We start from the raw sequence: 21,387 nt of genomic DNA on the forward strand, positions 1-21,387 counted from the left end.
TTCTAAATCCTGGCCTAGTGCCATAACCATTGGACCATCCTTCCTTTTGCTAGTGGATTCTAGGTGCTATGTATTGTAATTCTTCCATTAGAGAATGCTATATCTATTGGATTGGGTAGAAGTTGGAGGGTTACGTTTTGTAAGAATTGGCTCACTATTTCAACCAGTTGTTCACAGGCACACACACACCTGTTGATAAAGGTCTATAGCAAAAAGGATTCTGAAGCTTGCTCGATTTTTTCTGGAGTTTATGTTAAATAACTGTTAAAGTTCTGAATTGGAGTAGACTCCCAAGTCTCTATTTTTACAGTCAGGTTTTGTCTTTCTGATGACAGATCCCAGATTTTTTTCCCCCTCTATGGTTTGAAAAAGACTAAAACAAAATAAAAACCCCACATGAGTTTTGTCAAAAGACATCTTCCCTTCTGAGATTAGCTTTCTTGGAAAGGTTATGAAATTATTTTAGAATGGTAACAGCAGAAGTTTTTTAATTATACAGAACATTATTGCAACTGAAAACGTGTTTGCACAGTATATATTAAAAATATCCATCTGTAAACTGAATTGCATGCCTTGCTTTACATATATATATTTTTAAGTTTTATAAGATGCAGCATTGAGTCCATTTAACAGAAATTGGGGAAATTAGCCCATTAGGCAATATCTTTTTAAATTTTTGTTGCTTGTTTTTTCCTACTCTGTAAAATACTAAGAAGATCCTTGCACACAAGTAATATCACATTGATGGTATTTTGTTTCTGTGGCAAATTATAGATCTTAAAACTAGTGTTTGACAATGCTTAGCAAAGAAAACACATGCACTCAGATTGATTTTTTATATAGAGTATATTTTAAAGCCCTTGTACATGCATCAAATTAATGCAGGAAATGGAACCTCTAGGAACATATGTATTTTTCCCCAATAGAATTTTTAAGTAGTTTATACTGCCTTCAAATTGTGTTATTTGGAGTATGGGTGGATTACACCTTTTTGATATTGCTGTCTCAAGGAAGCATCTTTTCCTCATTTATCTCAACTCAGCTATTTCTAAAAATAGTTCCTTTGCCTCATTTTTCTTCCCCAACTCATTGCTAATTGACCATGAAATTTGTTTGTGTGTTTGAGTAATGTACTGTTCCAAGCTCATAATGAAGTGATTTAGTAACCTAGATATCTGTTAAGCATTCAGCTATTTGTAAATAAAAGGAATATGTTTATTCAGCCAACCTCCAGTTTTGTCCTTTTTTGGTTTCTTTAGTAAAAATGAATGAGAGACAAATCACGTGAGATTTAATCAGTTATTTCCTTAGCAAAATGCACTATTATCCCATCTAACACTGTATCAAGCTGCAGCTACTCTGCTCTGTTTAATCTAGATAAATCTTAAGAAGGAATTCCATCCTTTCCCATTCCAGACAGGTAAGATTATCCTCTGACAGCGTTTGTACATTTTCTCTTGGCAGACGTTTGCAGTGTCTGCAGATGATGAAAAGTGATCTGTTCTGCTCTAAATGTGTCACCATAAATTAAATGAGGTACAAACATTCCAATAAACACTTGGTTATGTAAAGAAATTACTTAAATCTCCTTTGACATTTTGTATTCGATTCCCTGAATCTTGTTTATCTGAGTTTATATCTTCTCTTCTCTTCACCTCTCCTTATTCCTTAACGCTAGGGAAGAGGGTGAGGGGGCATATAACAATGGCAACAGACTTGCCCCTGGTGTGGAATAAATGTTTGTTTGTCTCCTAAATTGCTGTTTAATTTCAGTGTGGCTTAAGTACTGTAGCAGTGAACTCACTGTGTGGAATCAACATGATCCTTGAGCAATCCATTTTCATGGCTCTGTGGGAGGCCCTTGGCAGTCCGGTCCTTTCATGTGGACTGAGGGAAAAGGACCTCACTCTGGCATGAAATGGGTACAGTTCCTGCTTGCACTCTGTGATGAGGTCAGAACCCCAGAGAAGGATGGAAAGAAAGAGCTGCCTAGAAAACTAGAATACTGTGAAAGCTGCCCATATCAAATACCTAGCATGTGTACTGCTCCTGCACCAGTGTGGTGATGGATGGTGGCCTGTTAAAAGTATGATAAAAGAGGAACAATTTCCTGTGGTAACTGAGGAAACGGTTGATTCATTTAATGTCTTATGTCCAAAATCCTTAGCCCTGGAGTAAAGCTCCTCTCACTGCCATGTACGCCTTCTCCACACATGTCTAGCCAATTGCCAAGAGAGCCCAAAGGCCCAAGGGATGCTAAGGTGATGTGGCAATCCCTCCATAGCAGCAGGCTGAAGTACTGACTGGCTGCACGCAGATCATGTGCAGATGAACACCCCAGTCCCTAAAAAGCCTCCTCCCTAGATCCTGGTTACCCCGTGGCCTTCACATCACTGGGGCCAGGGGATTATCCGCCCTCCCACCTCCGACAACTGTGTGGAGCCCTAAAGAAAGAAAGAGACCAGGACTGGGTCCCTAAAAGTAAATAAAGAGTATCCTGGTTGAAGGGGAAATTAGGAGTGCAGTTGGTGTTAATGGTGGCTTTGTATCCAGTGTATGTCTATATTAGGAAGAGATTCTATTTAAGTAATATGCCCTAGGACACAGATTGATCCAGGATTAGAATTTGGGAGTTCCGGCCTCCCAGCCTCCTGATCATACCACTAGACTCCTTTGAAAATGGCTGTTTCAAGAGTCAGTCAGTTACTCTCCTGAACTACCAGTTGGATGACTGCAGATTAACACAGGATTATTCTCCTATCCCTACCAGAGCCTAAAACAGAGAGGGTCTGGTCTCTAAATGGTAGTCCTTTGCTCTGCTTCTACGGTTACTGTAGAATGGCTTAATGGTAGAGACCAGCATGACACTTGGCTGGGGGGTGGAGGGATCACATTGACAATCCACAGCTATTTACGGTGAGAGTTGAGGTGCTAGACCTGTCCGTGTTGTTCTGCCCATCCGCCACCAGCAGATTCAAAATGAAATACTGTATTCTTCTTTGCTACATGTCTTGGAACTGTTATGTTTCAGTGCTGTGCCCCACTATAGCTGCCATATTTCACCTCAGAGGTATCTGTATGTCAGTGGTGGATGAGTGATCCCTTTGTATAACTTGTGGATCTATTTAAGGTCCAACTCTGGCACGCTCAGTGGGATGGCTAGCATGGGTAGAGATTATAGCTGGTTAGAAATCTTCCAACCAAATGTTTTTCCGTCAGAAAATGCTGATTTATCTAAACTGAAATGGTCCATGGGAACATGTTGATTTTGATGGAAACCAGGCAGTTTTCTGACAGAAACATACCTAGTACCTTGGTAGCCCTTGGGGCTGCCACCAAGCCAGGAAAGTAGGACCAGAATTTTTCAAAATTTCTATTGCAAAGGAAATTTTGCATTTCTGACTTTTTGTTCCAAATCAGAATGATCTTTTTTTAAATGCAAATTTTCCATGGAATAGAAATTCCAGCTTCTGCCTGGCTCTAGTGGAGACTACTTGTGTGAGTAACATCTTGCAGGATCACATCTACATTTGTAGAGCAATGAGAGATTAAATGTGTGTTAAATATAAGATTATCATCACGAGCTCAATCTATTTAGCTTAACCAGGAGACAGATAAGGGGTGACTTGATTACAGTCTATCTGTATCTACATGGGAAATAAATATTTAATAATGAGCTCTTCAGTCTAGCAGCGAAAGGTATAACACGATCCAATAGCTGGAAGTTGAAGCTAAACAAATTCAGACTGGAAATAAGGTGTAATTTTTTAATAGTGGGGATAATTAACTACTGGAACAATTTACCTAGGGTCGTGGTGAATTCTCCATCATTGATCATTTTAAAATCAAGATCGGGTGTTTTTCTAAGAGAGATGCTCCAGGAATTATTTTGAAGAAGTTCTATGGCTTGTGTTAAACAGGAGGTCTGACTAGAATATCACAGTGGTCCCTTCTGGCCTTGGAATCCATGAATCAATGAAATAGCTTTAACTGCCACAGAATGTGGGGTGTTTTTGTTGTTTGTTTTTTGTCCAGGGGAGGGAAAGTGAGAACCTCACTTTAATGAAAGCCCATTTTTTATTTGTCTATCAGGGACGCATGTTTGCATCATTCATCTCAAAAGATACTCTCCACTGTTTCTAAACATAGTTTACTTTTCTTGATTTTCCTCCTTTTTCCCATACTTTGTATTTATAATACACTTTTAGTAGCTTAACATCACCATCAGTTTTATCTTCTGTTTGGGTCCATGGTGGAGGCCCTTTCATCTTCAATGGGAGCTTGGACTGAGTAAGGATTGTAGGGCCGGGCCTTTATGAACCTTTTATTTTGCTGGGTTGTAGGGACGCGGAGGACCAACATGGCTACTTTGTTTGCTTTGTCAGGGATATGCTTGCAACCTTCTCAATAATACCATTAGGGGTGTACACAGTTTTAAGATCATACCCATATTTGCCATTCATTATTTCTCATTATTTTCCACTGCTCCTTACCTTGTGTAGTCATGCATGTCAGTAAAACATGGGTGTAAGATGATACCACTGATTTGGTGGCATCTTACACCCACTTGGCACCAGTGTACAAGACTACACAGAGTGCAAAGCAGGGAAAACCAGGTCCATAACATTAGTTAGACAGTCCTGAGAGAAACAACTATATATTCTGGCCTGATGGCACCAAAATGAGATAATTTTTCTGTCTACGATGGTGTAGTAGGCTTTGTAGAGATCTTTTTAAAAAAAAATTAATAAAGTTTGTTTAGAATTAATCATATTTATTCTGGTAGTGCCAAAGGACCAACCAAGTGTGGAGTCCCTTTGTACTCGGCACTGTACAAACACACAGTAGTAGGTCTCAGCCCCAAAGATCTTAAGAATTCCATAATGTAATTCCATAATGGTCTGACTAGAATATCACAGTGGTCTCTTCTGGCCTTGGAATCCATGAATCAGTGAAAAAGCTTTAACAGCCACAGAATGTGAGGTGTTTTTGGGTTTTTTTGGTAATTCCATAATGAACTATACCAGTGGTTCCCAAACTTGTTCCACTGCTTGTGCAGGGAAAGCCCCTGGCGGGCCGGGCCGGTTTGTGTAGCTGCCGCGTCCGCAGATTCAGCCGATCGCGGCTCACAATGGCAATTTGCTGTTCCAGGCCAATGGGAGCTCCCGCGACCACTGGGAGCCACGATCGGCCAAAAATGCAGAGGCAGCAGGTACACAAACTGGCCCGGCCTGCCAGTGGTTTTCCCTGCACAAGCGACAGAACAAGTTTGGGAACCACTGAAAGTAAGTCCAGGTTTGGGCATAAAGTGCTCATCTGGGACTCTCTAATCATATTATTATCTAAATGGCACTCAAAATATGTTAGGTGCTTCACAAAATAAGTTACTAAAATAGGACAACTCCCTGCCTCAAAAAGTTTACTGTCTTTGCTCCATGGGATTGCTCATGATAGTAATCACTGTGAGCTCAATCCTTTCCCACTGAAATCAGTGACAAACTTCCACTGATTTCAGGTATGTACGATCATGCCATATGCCTGGTGTTTCCTGAATCAGACCCTAAAATGGGCTGCATGTAGAAAGAAAGGAAAGAAGTGGGGAAAGAAAGTAAACAGATAAGGGTATGGAATAGGGGGAGGAAGGAATCCAGCAAATGAGTTCTAAGATAGCTTGGGTTACTATAGTAGATTGAAGCGTATGGCCACTGATTACTTCTTATTGTGCTGCTTCTATTAACCATGAATCATTTTTTGTTATTTTAGCCTTTGACATGCATCTGCCTAGTCCACAAACTCAAAATGGTGCTTTAACTCGTAGCTCTGTGACCGTTCCAGGAGATGACTACATATGTTTTTATTTAGATAAGCTATAATTATGTAGACTTTCAGCTGCCTTGGTAATTTTGGTCCATTTGTGATTTGTCACATAGAACTCCGGTCTTTAAAAATAAAATGACAGGCTAATTGGAAAAAAAATAATTGCTTGAGTTTGTTAATCTAGTGTGCCCCAAGGAAAAGAGTGTAGTGACCTTGATTTAGACACTGTATGTGAACTGAAAAAGTTGGGTAGACTTTATTCCTTTGGGGCATATAGTTTGGTAACTAAACCATGCCTTCACGTGGGAGTAGTTCCTAGTCAGTTCCACCCTGTCTGCATCTGATGTGTACTGACCTATTTTAGAAACTTAATCTAGGCTTGAGTATATGAGTAACCTGAACAGACTAATGCTGCAACCATAACCATTTGTTTGGGTGATAGGCAGGGCTTACTATTAATATATAAATAGGAATACATAAATGATCTGCGTATAACCTCCATTATTTATGATTGGACTTCAGAGACATCAGTTTCTCCTTGTCGGAAAGAAGTGTAAAATAAACCCAGTTATTAATCATTATTTTTTTGTAAAGCGGTAGTACTCGTACTACAGTGAATAACTTATGGAGTGGACATCTGAGAACCAAGGTTACCAATAAATCTGGCAATGTGGAATTGGGAGACTTTGAAATGTATTGCATGAAACCATTCAGTACAGATTTCAGAATAATAAATTGATCCCTCTTATAGCTGGTTGTAAAGGAATGCTTGTATTCCAAACAAACCCCACCCCCGTCATGCAAGTTTTCATACATTCTTAGCCAAATCACCCAAACTGAAAGCTTTCCTTCCAAGAACAGTAAACTAAGTTTTTTGCCAGGCTAATGCTAAAAATGATCCTTAGTGTGAAACCAGGACTTAGTGTGTCCTTCATTTGACAATCAAACCTTTTATATTCCAAGATTTCTCTCTGATAATTATTCTGACATAAAACAGTGTGACTTCTCAAAGAGATACCAGTTATTTGTATTATTGTTCCATGTTATGCTGGGCTTAGAGAAAATTTGTTGTCCCCCTACCCGCTTCCCCCGGCTAGTATATTTAGTGTGCAGTCTCAGTGGCTACCTTGGGAATCCTTTTTTCTACTTAGTCATAGAGGAATGCTATATACAGGATATTTTCAGTACTGTATTCATACATCTTCCACATTTATTTGGGTCTGCCATACTCTCAGCAACACGTTTTTAATCCTGCAAAAGGAAGGGACCTTGAATATTTCAAATACAGCTTGATCTCATTCTTTGGACAAGATTTGCACAAAATGTAAATCCAGTAGAAGACCACTTGGAATAACACAGCTTTCCTTAGCGCAAGATAGTGTATTTCAGAAAGAGGCAGGAAGTTATGCCTCACTAAGTTGTTGGAATTCCTTTAATGATATTGCTGCTGTGGTAGATCCAGGCAGTGCAGTGGGTTTACAAGAGTTAAAACATGAAAGAAAACACCTGGCATTTTTCCTCATAACAAGTCAGTATCCAAGACATGGAGGCTTGGAGTAGCTGGAAGATTTGACTAGAAATTATTTGAGCAGAAAAGTAAGGGAGGTGGAGGCAGAACTGACTTGATCTGGTGTAAGCAGTTACTATTCAGGTGCCTTAATGATTAAGGTGACCAGGTATTCCCAAGAACAGGGAGTGTCCTTGTTGTCAGTTTTACAAAAACCCATGCTTTGTCCTGGTTTTCATAACCCATGCATACTGGCTAGACATTTGAGCCGGTGAAATTGACAGTAGGCTAGCTGAGCACATTAATGGTTTAAGGACCACTTTTCCCTCTAGACCTGCCACATTTTCACACCATCCATCAAGAATGCTCAGACCAGCTGTTCCACACACAGAAGGCCAAATTCATCCATGGTGTAACTCTACTGTAGTGAATGGAGTTACATCAGAGATGGTTTGGCTCAGAGTCAAATCCACAGGGTGGCAGGGAAGGACTGGAAGCTTGGCTCTGGAGAGGAAAAGGAGGGACATGCACAATTTCCTCTCCACTTTGAAGCTGGCCATATCTTGCTATGAGCACCACCGTCACCTCTCCAAGACTGTCTCCTATGGGCCATCTCACAACTGGTGTCCTGGTTTTTCACTTTGAAAATGGTCACTATTGCCTCTTTTCTCTATAACATAAGTCTTTGTAGTCCACCAGTATTGAGAAACAGTGCATTTGAATATGAAACACAGATAACAATTGATATAATCTTTTCAAACCTGCTGACACATGTTGATATAGTATTTGAATATCCACCATAATTGAATTATTCCAACTATAACTCAAGTAAATGAGTGGAGTTATCCCACACTGGAAGCCAAGCACACAAGACCTCAATAAGTCCGGTTAGCCACACTTACATTTTCTGTTCTGCAGTGGTGAATTTTTCAATTGTCCATTTCCTTAGCTAGAACTCTAACCTGAATACAAGTTAGAGACATATGTGGTTCAAAGACCCAGGAAATATGTCACTGGTAGGGTCACCTAACTCAGAATCTTATCCCTAACCAAGAATATCATAAGTCAATGCAAGAGTAGAAACTTGCTGTATAACTGTATGTGAGTAATGATTGCATTGGCCTATACTACACCAGCCTCTGTACTCATTGTTATAGTTGAAATGGGTGAAGTAACCCAAAACACAATATTCCCTGGTTTTGTTTTGTTTTGTGGTTACATTTTTCTAGCCTCATATTAAAACAGGCTATGTTACTGGATGCCATGTAGGATAAAAAGTTTTTGGTGGGTGGGTAAAACCTGACTCACCATGTGACAGATTTGTTCTAGAAGAGGCTGGATTCCAATTTGGAAAACTTTGTTTGGTTCAAATGTGGACTTCATGGTTGTAATTTAAGATGGACCAATGTTTTATGCTTATTAAGCCTTAGTAGCCGTGAAAATCATGGCATCTTGCAACATAAAGTCTGACAGATCATGAGCCAGTTATACTTCTACAAAGCTTATTACAGTGAAAGATTTCTCTCCCCCCCCCACCCAAAAGAAAACATAACCATTCTCTCATCAAGAAACCCTTAGCTTCATAGCTTCACCCTTAGCAGTCTGGGAATGTTATGACTGTGAAATCAATGCTGCTTGAAAATGCTTAACAGTTATTGAAGTTTGTGCTTCCATCTTGGCAGCTGATAAGTAGAAGTGAGACAGGTTTTAAGATGGCTTAAGAAGAGAGATGATAATGTAGGAGAGCAGTATCTGCATTGGGACTTGAAAGCTGTGTTCAGCTGTGGCACTGGAACCTGAGGCCATTTGGAAATGAGAAGAGTAATGATGGGCTTTTTGCAAAAATAATTCCAGTGTTTCTAATTCCCTTTCTGAGTATGAGCCCGGCAAATCAGGACATAGTCTACAAGTTGAGAACTGACTGCTACATGCTTTCTGTCTCAGATCAGCGTAGTTTGTTTCAGTTACTAAACTGCACATTGAGTGGTGAAAACACAGCTAGCACATTGCCATTATTGAGTGGTACTTCTCTTAAGAACGCATCTCCAGCCTATATGGATATAGTATCAAACAGCCTTCTAAGAAGACATGACATACTGTCTATAGAACTTAAATATTAATACAGAACTGAAAGGGAGTCTAATAGCAATTCTTTTGATGGGAGAGTGCGCATCCTAAATTAGGGATTTTTTTTCTCTTTTCTAGAAGAACTGCCATTGGTTTAATCCAGAGAGCTCCTTACAATTATTTGGATTGGCTTGGTGTGGTGGGGGCCTGCCTATATAAGATGGTGCTGGGCGGAAGCAGGCGTTTCCCTGCTCCATCATAAATACTTCTGCAAAGTCCTACTTTCCCTCTCTTTTTCCCATTGGGGCTGTCTGTTATAGGTGTTATCAGTATCTTTTAATTCTTTCTGGATGGGGTTAATTACTATATATCGGGTTTGGTCAGGTTGTTTGTGGTCACAGCCGGTAGGCAGGTATAACATATCTGGACTTGGAGGCAGTTGTGCAGAAAAAAATCTACAGGTGAACTGGCATGGTATGAATGATTTGTGTAGCTTTGATTCTGAGGAGCATATCTTGAGATCCTGGGGCATCGTTTCTGGCCCTGCAGACTTGTGGGACTGGGGCAATGCCTTGGCCCTGCACACTGGGCATCCAACCCATCTTCAGTGGAGAGTGAAGAGAAGACAGGCAGAGGGCAAGCAGATCACAGTGGAGAATCAGAGTCTTGTTCTGGCCAAATGTTATGCGTTGTTTAGTTTTACATGCTATGGTGACACATGAATGTGTCCCTGGAATCTGTCTTCACGTACATTTCACATTGTCTCTTTCTGCTACTAATTGAGAACCTATTTCATTATAAACCCCCTCATTAGTGGAGCAGTTTCTTAACCAAAGGTTAAAGCAAATCCTCTGTATATTTCATCCGCCTATAACTTGGAGTCAAGGTGTATGGCTCCAGCACTCCATCCCCACGACAATCCCTTCTGCACACTATGGGTTGCAGTAATTCTGCAGCTCCTTCTTTTGGGGGGATAATGCATTTGCATGATCATTGTTCCCAGGACATGCCCCAGCATACCACCCCCATGCTGCCATATGCACTGACCTGCACAAGGCCTGTACAGAGAATTACCTCCCACATCCCCTAGTGTGCAGGGAATCAAAGGCTTCTCCCATTGCCCATGTGTGGACTCCCTCTTATGCATGCATATGTACCTGCCCAAAGTATTTAAGTAGTGCAATATTCTGCATGAATTTCACCCCTAAGAAAGAAGTTGTGAACTCTAATGTATAGAAGAAACAACAACAGCAGCAGCAACAAAAAACCCAACTATTTCTTGGCAAGCTTGTGTCCTTGCTGGACTGTGAAGGTTCTAAATGATCTGATATAACTCATAGAGTCTGGTTCATAGGATCTGGTTCTGGACGCAGTAAGGCATGCTGTTAAAGGCTTAAAGGTCAGGAAATGCTTCAGGTGTGGATGCTGTCTCTATAGAAATTATGATAGCTCCTAGTGCAGTGTGTTTCTTGCCATAACACTGACTATATAAGTGGTAATTCTGTCTTGTATAAGGCTGCTTATTTTCTGACATGTAGTAATTATGCAACAGTTGGCCCAGTTAACTATGTCAGGAAGATTTTTCTTAGAATGACTGCAACATTCCTAAAACCAAGCAAAGAGGGTGAACTCTGATGAAGAGACCAGTTTTCACTGTGGCAGATGAACAAGGGCTATGTTAGCAACTTTGCAGCCAATAATAGAGACCTTGGTGGAATGAACTAAGAGGCGTTCCTAGTATTTAACCGCTAGGATCAGGGGCGGCTCTAGACATTTAGCCGCCCCAAGAACGGCATCATGCCGCGGGGGGCGCTCTGCCGCTCGCCGGTCCCGCGGCTCCGGTGGACCCTCCGCAGGCATGCCGCCGAAGGAACCCTGCCTGCTGTCCTTCCGGCGACCGGCAGAGCGCCCCCCGCGGCATGCCTCCCCAAGCACGCGCTTGGCATGCTGGGGCCTGGAGCCGCCCCTGGCTAAGATAAAGCTTTTGATTCTCTAAGCCATGTGATACTATTTGAGATGCTGTTATTAATAGGTTTTTGTAAACTTTTTATTACTCTTCTTCCAGTGATGTGCCTAGACCAGTGTCTAATGGTTAAAAGATATATTGTTCATTGCACTGTGATTTGAGGAGGAGAAGGATGTGGTGTGTGCTGATACTATGGGAATAAAATACTGTATTGGCACTGGCAGTAGAAAATGCTTATCATCTGACAGGCAGCACTAAATCTGAATCCAAGCAGTTACTGTATTTCTGAAAACTGCTTTACCCTAGCATGTGGATATTGGATAATTTAAACCTATGATGATCACATCCATCTAATTCAGTGATGCAAAAGAGCTGCCTGTTCTAAAGCAGCAAGTCTCTGAGAAGAGAGGAGTCTGATCATTTGGATATAATTGCTGCAATTCTCCAGAGATGTTCTAAATGAGATATGGGGTAGGTTGCTGGCATGAAAATCAAACCAACAGAACTAAGAGGCTGAACTTTGACAGATATGTCAAGGGCACAGTCCTAGAACTCTTAATCAGGTGAATGGTCCCATTGGCCATTGGAGCCAGTGAGACTGTTGATGTAAGAATTACTGTCATGAGTATGGAATGCAGGATCTGTCCCAAAGCCTTATTAAATGAATGGGAAATTTTGTCTCCTCAGAAAACACAATGTATTGTATTACTGAACTCATCAGCAATTGATCTTTTTATAGGGGTCAGCTATATTTTTGGCCTTTTTAAAAAAAACATGAATTTGTATAATTGTAATAAAGGAATACATAAAGTGAAATTCCAGTACAGTACAAATGCACATTTAAAAAAAAAAAGGCGGAGGGGACTCTGGTCAATGAGAGTTTTGTCATTAACTTCAACAGGACCAGTATTTGCCCTTTGTGTCCTTTGAGTCTGACTAAGGGTTAGTTTCTTTTCATATTTTTAATTTAACCTGAGCTGCCAGTTAAAATATTTGCCAGTTCTATGAAAGGAATGAAAATGTGTGAGGCAATTGGTTTGTCTAACAAGGCGGGGAACCCTAACATTAACTAGTAAATTAGTTACAAATTCACATTTAATAGGCCCCATATAAAAAGCTAAGCTGGTGGCTTTGTATTTTGGCCCTGCTGATGTAGGCCATAAATAAACCATCTGGTTTTAGGCACACATGTATTGCCTGATCAGCTGTTCAGAAAAAAAGATGTATAGTAACCTACCAACAAAATATCAGCAGAGTTGAGCAGCCTGCTTGCTCAGAGCCAGATTCTGATCTTCTTACTGCCATCAAATAACCATTGTTATTATTGAATATTTTGGTTGCAGCAGTGCCTTGGAGGCAAATAGCCCATTTGCTTCAGTTGGACTGTGTGAGAAATAAGGTGCTACTCAGGGTGAAGGGCTAATAATCCATTTTACAGTTTCACTGCTGTTGGTACCTGAGCTAGCTAAATTACATCTGACTGCAGTGCAGACGTACCCTGAGTCTATACCATATATGAGAGCTAGTGTGTAGGTAGGAATCTATTGTGATATAGATCAGTAATTTGGAATAGGGCTCTATACACTCCATTAGATCCAGTGGAAAAAATTGTCATGCTCAACACAATTTGACACTGGCTTATAGTTTACAAATATTCAGCAACTTGTAGGAGAAACATATTAATTTTGAAAACAGAGACCTCAAAGAGATTTCCCCCTCCCCGCTCTTCCATGTGAAATCCTGGTGCCACTGAATTCAGTGTGAGTTTTGCTGTTGACTTCAGTGGAGCCAGGATGTCTCCCCTGTGTGTTTTTCTGTAGAATTGGTTGGATTTCGTTTCAGGTCTTGGCTGGAGCCCAGCAGATGGGCACTGGCCTCAAAAGGTGGAGTTGGAGTCCTTTAAAAAGACTGAGCAGTCAGGACTAGCTGGGGCTCCCCTCTTGACTCTCCCAGGAGGAAAGTTGAAATGAGTTCAGGCACCGGGGAGTCCTTCACACAATTAATTTCTGTTTGCACTGTAATTTAATTGATATTTTTGCTCACAGACGTAATTTTATTCCCACTTGTTTGGCTGTTTTGATGCCAACAAATCCTGGCAACTGTTTTTACACAAAGCTGGATTGGCAAGACTATCAATTGACTTCTGGCTTCTGACAATCATACAAATCTGCTTGGCATATGACATAGCAATATTTTAACTGGATCACTTATGCCCTTTCTGAGTGTTAGGTCGGGGACTCGAACCCCAACATGAGCAATGTGAATAGCTTGCCACATCTCTTGTCCAAGACTAGATTGTAAACGATTTGTGGCAGAGACTATGCTTTTATTCTGTGTTTGTACTGCAGTTAGCACAGCCAGGTCCTGGTCGAGATCTGGGGCCCCTAGGTGTTACTGCAACACAGATAATAAATAATAACAATGATCCACAGTTTTATGGATTTTATCCTGAAGATCTCCATTCATGTCAGTGAACTTATTCTGGATTTACATCAGTTTAACAGAGTAGAATCTGGCCCATTGACTTCAGTGAGTCAAGTTACATGAAGAATGGCATGTATCATATGGGCAAGAGTTCTTAGGCTCAGGATCAAACACACATATATAAATATAATACTTAAAACTATGTTAATACAACAATGGAAGAAATGAACTATTTATATTTTTATAAATATAAAATTTAAATATTAAGTACTTAAAAGTTAGGAATGAGAAAAACTAAGGTTTTCAGAGTAGCCTTAAGTTGTTCACATGGCAAATACACCTCTACCCCGATATAACGCCACCTGATATAACACAAATTCAGATATAACGCGGTAAAGCAGCGCTCTGGGGGGGCGGGACTGTGTGCTCTGGTGGATCAAATCAAGTTCGATATAATGCTGTTTCACCAATAATGCGGTAAGATTTTTTGGCTTCTGAGGACAGCATTATATTGAGGGAGAGGTGTAGTTAAAACATTTGGGTATACAGAATATCTATCTAATCTAGTTAGGTTTTTCTGCGGAGAAATATCAGGCTAATAGAATGTCTTGTACTGTACATTTAACATTCTAATTACTAATCAGCAGTAAATAGTAAGTCCCCCAAGCTATCTGGAAAATATGCTGCCTTGCAGGTTCCAGAAGTTTTTATTGCGATCCATTTCCTGCAAACTCAGGAATATAATTACTAGGTTGTGGAGTTTCTCCTCGAAGTTCCGTTTTGGGCCAAATGAAACCTTAGCTCTCCTAATCTGTTCAGCTTCTTTGCAGTTTGGCAGTGTGGGAAATAAGTTGGGGAAGGGGGGAGACAGTTTATGCTCACTACTTCTCTTCAGGTGAATCCTGCCAGCCTTAGTATTGGTTCTCTCCATCCTCTGGGTTCCCCCCCCCCACCCTTATCAGAGATTCATGTCCTGTTATGAACAGGTGTTCTAGTCTTGTAGCACACCTCACACCTCCCATTTTGCTTCCCTGCATTTCCAATTTGGTAGAAGGCTACCAATTTACAGTCCATTACCACCACTGATTCTCTAATAGACTGGCGTTTATAGTAGGCTATGAATTGGTTTAGCCTCTTCCGCTGCTGGTTCCTCAGCTGTATTCTCTGCATCCATTTGGCCTCGGTTGAAGTGTAGTTTCCTTTTTCCTGGTTGATAGAAGTCTTGATCCTTCGTCAGTGGTTCTCAGCCTTTCCCATACCATGATGCTATGTTACAACAGAAAAAACTTGGGACAGCCCTCCCATAAAGAAAAGGAAAGTGGTTGTAACTCCCTGAAACCCAAGCTAAGACCCAACGCTCTATGGGGAAATGACTTCTTGAATTTGCTGGGTTTTTCCCTCCATGTTGTTCCTATAATTTTCTTTGGTTTTGCAGGCGATGTAATAATAGTGTATATTTTTTTTACAATCCCTTGGTGAGGCTGCACAAGAACAGTGTCTACGGCATGTTTTGTGGCATCCCAGCTGTTATATTCCTTTAATTTCTTTGGACCTGTTCCAGAGCACATTGAAGTCAATGGAAAGATTTCCATTTGGATCAGATTCTTTATGACTAAATCAATTATACATACACGCTTGATGGATATATACCAAAAACAGGAGGAATGTTATGTTTTTACAGTAGCATTTGTTTTTTGAATGGCTTTTAAAATAATTATTCACTTTCATAGACATATCCTAAATAAACGACATGTTCTTTCTACATTATGGGCCAGATTGTGATCTCAGCTACACTGTTCCAGTAACTCAGCTGGAATCAGTAAAAGAGTTACTGCAGATTTAAATGGGTATAGTATACATGAAGTGTGAATCTGCCCATTTTTAATTTTTCTGTGTTATTCTTTATGGAAAAATAAACATTTACACTATTTTTTAAAAAACTATCTGCTTCTGATCATTGATATTCAACGAGCTTAACTCAATATTATTATAATCTACAATACTTCCCACTATGTTTAGGATCCTTCTTTCTTTAGCCCTTGCATTGTTTCCCTCATAGCAGTCCTTGTCAGTTTCAGACTCTGAAATTTAATATTGCAGAACAGTTGGAAAGATCTTCTCCCTGAATATAAACACACACAGACACAGACACATGGAGCCTGGAGTGCCCATGCTTACATATTCAAACTGCCATCGATAAATATTTAAATGAGCCTTACATTTGTACATTAGGGTTTTTTTCCCCTTTTAGTGAAAAATGTGTGAATGATTTGAAGCGATGGATGCATTCTAAAAAGTTAAATACAGACCTTTAAAGTTATGCACATAAATATTATGTGCATGGCCATTTGCTATTTAAGCAGCCTGGGAGTGTCTGATGTCAGCTACTTCTCCTAAATAAAATACTTGTGACATGTAACACCTGGTCCATAGCCAACTAGTTTTGGTTTGCTTTCTTCCCTTCTCAAATTCTTTCATTCACAAGTGAGTAGAACGACCCCTCCTGCTAGGATAGGAGACTTGGAAATACAGTGCAAACATGCCATTGTACATGAAACACAGACTGATTTTTCAGGTTAATATTTGTATTCAATAAACCTCAATTACAGCTTGATCCAGCTCCCACTGAAGTCAGTGGAAAGATTTCTCTTGACTTCATTGAGAGTTGGATTAGGGCCTTACACAGGTTCATATCCTAAATAAAGTTACTTGGAAAAACACAAAATTAGGAAAGAATAATTGGCCTGTCTAGTCCAGTCGCCTGCAGTTTGGACTAGATAAAAGTCCCTGCCTATGATGAAAAAAGATTTCTCTTGCATAACTTACACCTGGGAGAAAAACTAAAACGCTAAGTAGATGGGACCTCAGGAAGTGCATGCGTGCTCAAAGGGCTACTGGGGCCAGGACTAGACATGCAGAGGGTGGAACAGAAGCTAAGCAATCACAAAAACTAAGGCTGAAATGGATGAAAACCTGGATATGTCTGGTTCCTCCATGCCTTTGCACAGCATGCAGCTGGCTGCACAAGGCTGTCGCTGCCTAATGGGAGTGCATCCCATTGGCTTGCAAAGAGACTGTCTCTTTTTCTGCATTTTCCTGGTTGTTGTAAACTGACCTTTGTTTCCTGGCCCCAGTCTCCTGACTGGATCAGGATTCCTCCCGCGCTGGCTCTTGTGCCTTGTCATCTTGTCTGATTTGCTTTACCTTTATTTTTGCTGCTGGGATCCTATAGGCCTTATGTCCTACTACATTTAGGACATCAGTGGGAAGTGCAAGAACTTTGCAGGAACTGGCCCTAAAACAGAAAAGCCCCTTAGAATTGGTGCCACCTACAATTGCATGGACTCAGTCATGACTGATTTGCAGTATGAGGCAACATATCTCCAGGGCAAGAAAAGGTGTAGCTGGTTATTACAGCTCTTTGGTAATATAGGCTCACTCCACCCTGTGTAAGAAGTAGTTGGCTAAAGTAACTATGCGATCATCAACATTTGAACAAAGAATACAGTTTTATTATTTAAAAATAGTCTTCAGTGAAAAATGCATTACATCACCCTCCTATTGGACTTGATATTGTTGCTCTCTCTGGCAACATTTTGTTTTGAGAAAGCCTTTGTAATGAGGATTCTCAAAGATGCAGTGAGAAGCTTCCTTGTGTAACCTTTTCTCTTCTCCTTCCTTATACTCCAGATGTTAGGAAAGTTCGAAGGCTTCAGAAATATTTTCCAAGAATGCATTTAGTAAGGAAATGTTTGACTCTAGCCTGGGCATGTCTTGATACATATCTTGGTCATCTGGGGATGAAGCTGTTATTTCATTCAGCACTTCAAAACCTGGAGACTGCCTTTTGCATCATTCACTTGAGCACATCCATCAAAGAAAAGAAGTTATTTTTTTTAAACAGGAGGGAAACAAAACTTTTCTTTGTGAATGGAATGAATATAGTGCTCCTGAAGGTGCTAGATTGAGAGCCATGAAGTGCTCATTTTCTTTTTAGTACTGGGACATCATTGTCAGTGGCGTTGAAAACCTCTCCTGCAACGATCCAGCAATGTGCCTTAATCCTGAGCTGGAGGGAGAACCTTTAGGGGCAAAAGGATTGTTGAGTCCCACTAAACTTATTTAGTTAATTCCCAGACAGTGCACGCACACCCAAAACACAAACAAAAACAAAACACTACATTAAACTAGGTAAGTTGGAAAGTTCACATCAAGACCCTGGGATAAAAAAAACTTACAAGAATATTGTAGTTATCCCCAAAATAAACAATCCAAATGCATTATGGTTTGGAAATGCACAGTTAGGGCACCCATGTAACCTTAACTCTGCCCTGCATTGACCCGAGTCATCCAGTTGTCCTTTCTTTGTTCTTAGGGACATGTTCTGCAAATCTTTACTTATACGATTAATGGTTTGCAGAATCTACACTTGAGATTGTGATGTGTGTGTTGTAGGGTTAGGAACTCTAAGAAGGGTTTAAGAATGGACCTCTGAATGGAGTATCAGTAGCAGGAATCTGTAGCAAGCTTTTTATCCTCTGTGTGGACTAGTCACTAGAGGGGCAAGTGGCATATTTAACTGTTGTATAACTTATTCTTTGAAAAGTGCATTTCTCCATTGCTGCAAACATAATAGGTGACATTTTAGTGATATATAGCTATTTGGAAATGTAACAAGAAAATTCCAAGTCACCTAATCAGAGGAAGATCTGCTCTTTGGTTGGAGCTGGTATTCAGTCAGCTCTGTCTCTCAATCCAGGACAGGTAGACTGCCATTTGATGACCCAGGTTTCAAGTACATTCAAACAGTTACATTTCTTACTCTCCTCCTTACACTATTATGTCTGTTGTGTACTAAAGGGTTTTTTTCCTTTCTGTTAAAAATGTGAGTTTCTCTGGTGCTTAGCTCATAAACTGAGACTAGTTACAAATAGAGATGGGCATGAGCCACAAAGGTCAGATCTGGGTCTAAACCAGTGGTCCCCAAACTGTGGGGTGCGCCCCCCTAAAGGGGTGCAAAGGAATGTCTGGGGGGCATGGCAGGGTCTGACCCAGCCCCCTCATGGGGGCTGGGAGGGAGTGCCCCCTGGCCCTGCTCTGTCCCCAATCCCATTCTACCCCCAGCTGCAGCTGCGGCCTTGCCCCAAGCCCCTGCTTTCGGCTTCTGGCCCCCACTCTCGGCTGCTGGCTCCGGCCCCCAGCCCAGCCACAACTCCACTCCCAGCCCAGGGGGGCGCGGCCACATTCTACTACTGGCAAGGGGGTGTGCAAAAGGAAAAATTGGGGGACGGCTGGTCTAAACTGTCCCAAGGTCTGTGGGATTTGGATGCGGGAGATTGGTTCAGCTACAACTCTGGTTCCAAGGAGTGATCCTAAACTAGCAGGGTGTTTATTATCCCAGCCACTCAACTCCGGTGAAACTCGGTAGGCCTAGAGAGCACTCAGCACCTTGCATGATCAGGCCCAGCTTATAAATCTGTCTTTCCTCTAACAGTTTTAAAGACATTTTCTCATGTTGAGATGATCAGTGATTCTGAAAATGAGCCAGTTGCTTAAAAGGTACAAGTTAGTTAGCCTGTCTAGTTAATGTCAAACAAATCCGCATGACTAATGTAGATCATCGAAATGAAATGAACCAGCTCTTAATTACAGCATTTTGGCTGAGAAGGATCTCAGATGCCCAGAAGGGTCTGGTTACTCAATTTTTCCTCTTTTTCTTTTACAGGGTGGGAAGAAATCCTATAACGGACCATGCGGGGGTCGAGATTGCAGCGCGGGCTGCAAATGTTTTCCAGAAAAAGGTGCTCGGGTATGTTGGCTCTTTTGCTAGCTGAAGAAAAACAGTCCTTGTGTCTCTTATCTCCTCTTTTTAAAAAAACAAAGTTCATATGCTTAAGCCTCCATCTAGTGACTTCATGAGACAAGAGAAGTGATGAAGACCAGCTGCATCCAAACTGGCCCTGGCTAGGTTTTTGAAAACTGTTATGAAAGTTGATGTTCACTAGCTGTGCAACAAGGCTTTAATGGAACCCGTAATTTCATTATGTGATCTAAGAGCTGATTTGAAAAGTCAAGTAGCTTTTATGTACATAAGCTAGAAGGACAAATGCAAAATATTAAATAATCAAATTGATGTTGGCTTCCATAACAAACTTTTCCAGTCTATACTGCAAATGCTTCTACAAGGTTGCTGATGACAGATTTGGTTTTGGTCTTTGCTTGGACAATTTTATTGTGAGGTGGGAGTAATACTGAATGTAGTTTAGCATTTTTCTTTCGCATGGGCTCTTGCAAATATATGTGTGTGTGTGTGTATATATATTGGTTTAAATTTAGCCGCTCTCTGAGTTTCGGGTAGGGTTGCCAGGTGTCTGGTTTCCGACAGGAACGCCCAGTCAAAAAGGGACCCTGATGGATCCGGTCAGCAGTGCTGACTGGGCCATTAAAAGTCTGGTCAGGGGCACAGCGGGGGTAAGGCAGGCTCCTTGACTGCCTTGGCACCGCACAGCTTCCGGAAGCAGCAGTATGTCACCCCTCTGGCTCCTACACGTAGGGGCAGCCATGGGGCTCCGCGCGCTGCCCTCACCCCAAGCGCTGTCTCTGCAGCTACCATTGGCTGGGAACCGTGGCCAATGGGAGATGCGGGGGTGGCACCTGTGGACAGGGCAGAGCGCAGGGCCATGTGGTCGTGCCTCCGCATAGGAACCGGAGGGGGGGACAGGCAACTGCTTCCGGGAACTGCTTGGGGTAAGCGCCGCCCAGAGCCTGCATCCCTCCCGTGCCCCAACCCCCTGCCCCAGCCCTGATCCCCCTCCCGCCGTCTGAACCCCTCGGTCCCAGCCCAGAACCTCCTCCTACACACCAAACCCTCATCCCTACCCCAGAGCCCACACCCCCAGTTTGAGCCCTCACGCCCCCTGTGCCCCAACTCCTTGCTCCAGCCCTGAACCCCCTCCCACCCGCCGAACCCCTTGGTCCCAGCCCAGAGCCCCCTCCTACACCCCAAACCCCTCATCCCCAGCCCCCCCCCAGAATCTGCACCCCCAGCAGAGCCCTCACACACACCCCACCCCCTGCCCTAGCCTGGAGCCCCCTCTCGCATGCCGAACGTCCCAGCCTGGAGCTCCCTCCTGTACCCCAAACCCCTCATCCTTGGCCCCACTCCAGAGCCCGCACCCCCACCCCCTCCCATATCCCACCCCACTGCCTCAGCCTGGAGCCCCCTCCCGCACCCTGATCTCCTTATTTCTGGCCCTGTCGTGGAGCCTGCACCCCCAGCCAGAGTTCTCACCCCCTGCCCCAGCCTGGTGAAAACGAGCAAGTGAGTGAGGGTGGGGAGAGCGAGTGACAAGGAGGATGGAGTGAGCAGGAGTGGGGACTCAGAGAAGGGGTGGGGCAGAGGAGGGGCTTCAGAAGAGGGGCAGGACAGGGGGCGGGGCAAGGGTATTCGGTTTTGTGCAAGTAGAAAGTTGGCAACCCTAGTTTCGGGGTTTGTTCAAACCCCAAATCTCAAAGCAACACTAATACAGAACTGCCAAATTTCTCCTGGTTTTGTGTTGGCTGTTTGTATGGGAGAGGGCTATCAGCTTCGTCTGATTGTGGTTGG

At 42.1% G+C, this 21,387-nt stretch overlaps 1 protein-coding gene across 4 annotated transcripts in view; it reads left to right on the forward strand.

Annotated features, from left to right (window-relative positions):
• COL4A6 (collagen type IV alpha 6 chain) overlaps positions 1–21,387 on the forward strand; it is a 188,827-nt gene that overhangs the window by 53,573 nt on the left and 113,867 nt on the right. For all 4 annotated transcript variants that reach the window (XM_039488503.1, XM_039488501.1, XM_039488500.1 and 1 more), the window contains exon 4: positions 19,507–19,590. In XM_039488503.1, coding sequence (XP_039344437.1) covers positions 19,507–19,590 — 84 coding nt within the window. The remainder of the gene's footprint in view (positions 1–19,506; positions 19,591–21,387) is intronic.

This window comes from Mauremys reevesii, linkage group 9 (assembly GCF_016161935.1).
Source record: "Mauremys reevesii isolate NIE-2019 linkage group 9, ASM1616193v1, whole genome shotgun sequence".
NCBI lineage: Eukaryota > Metazoa > Chordata > Testudines > Geoemydidae > Mauremys > Mauremys reevesii.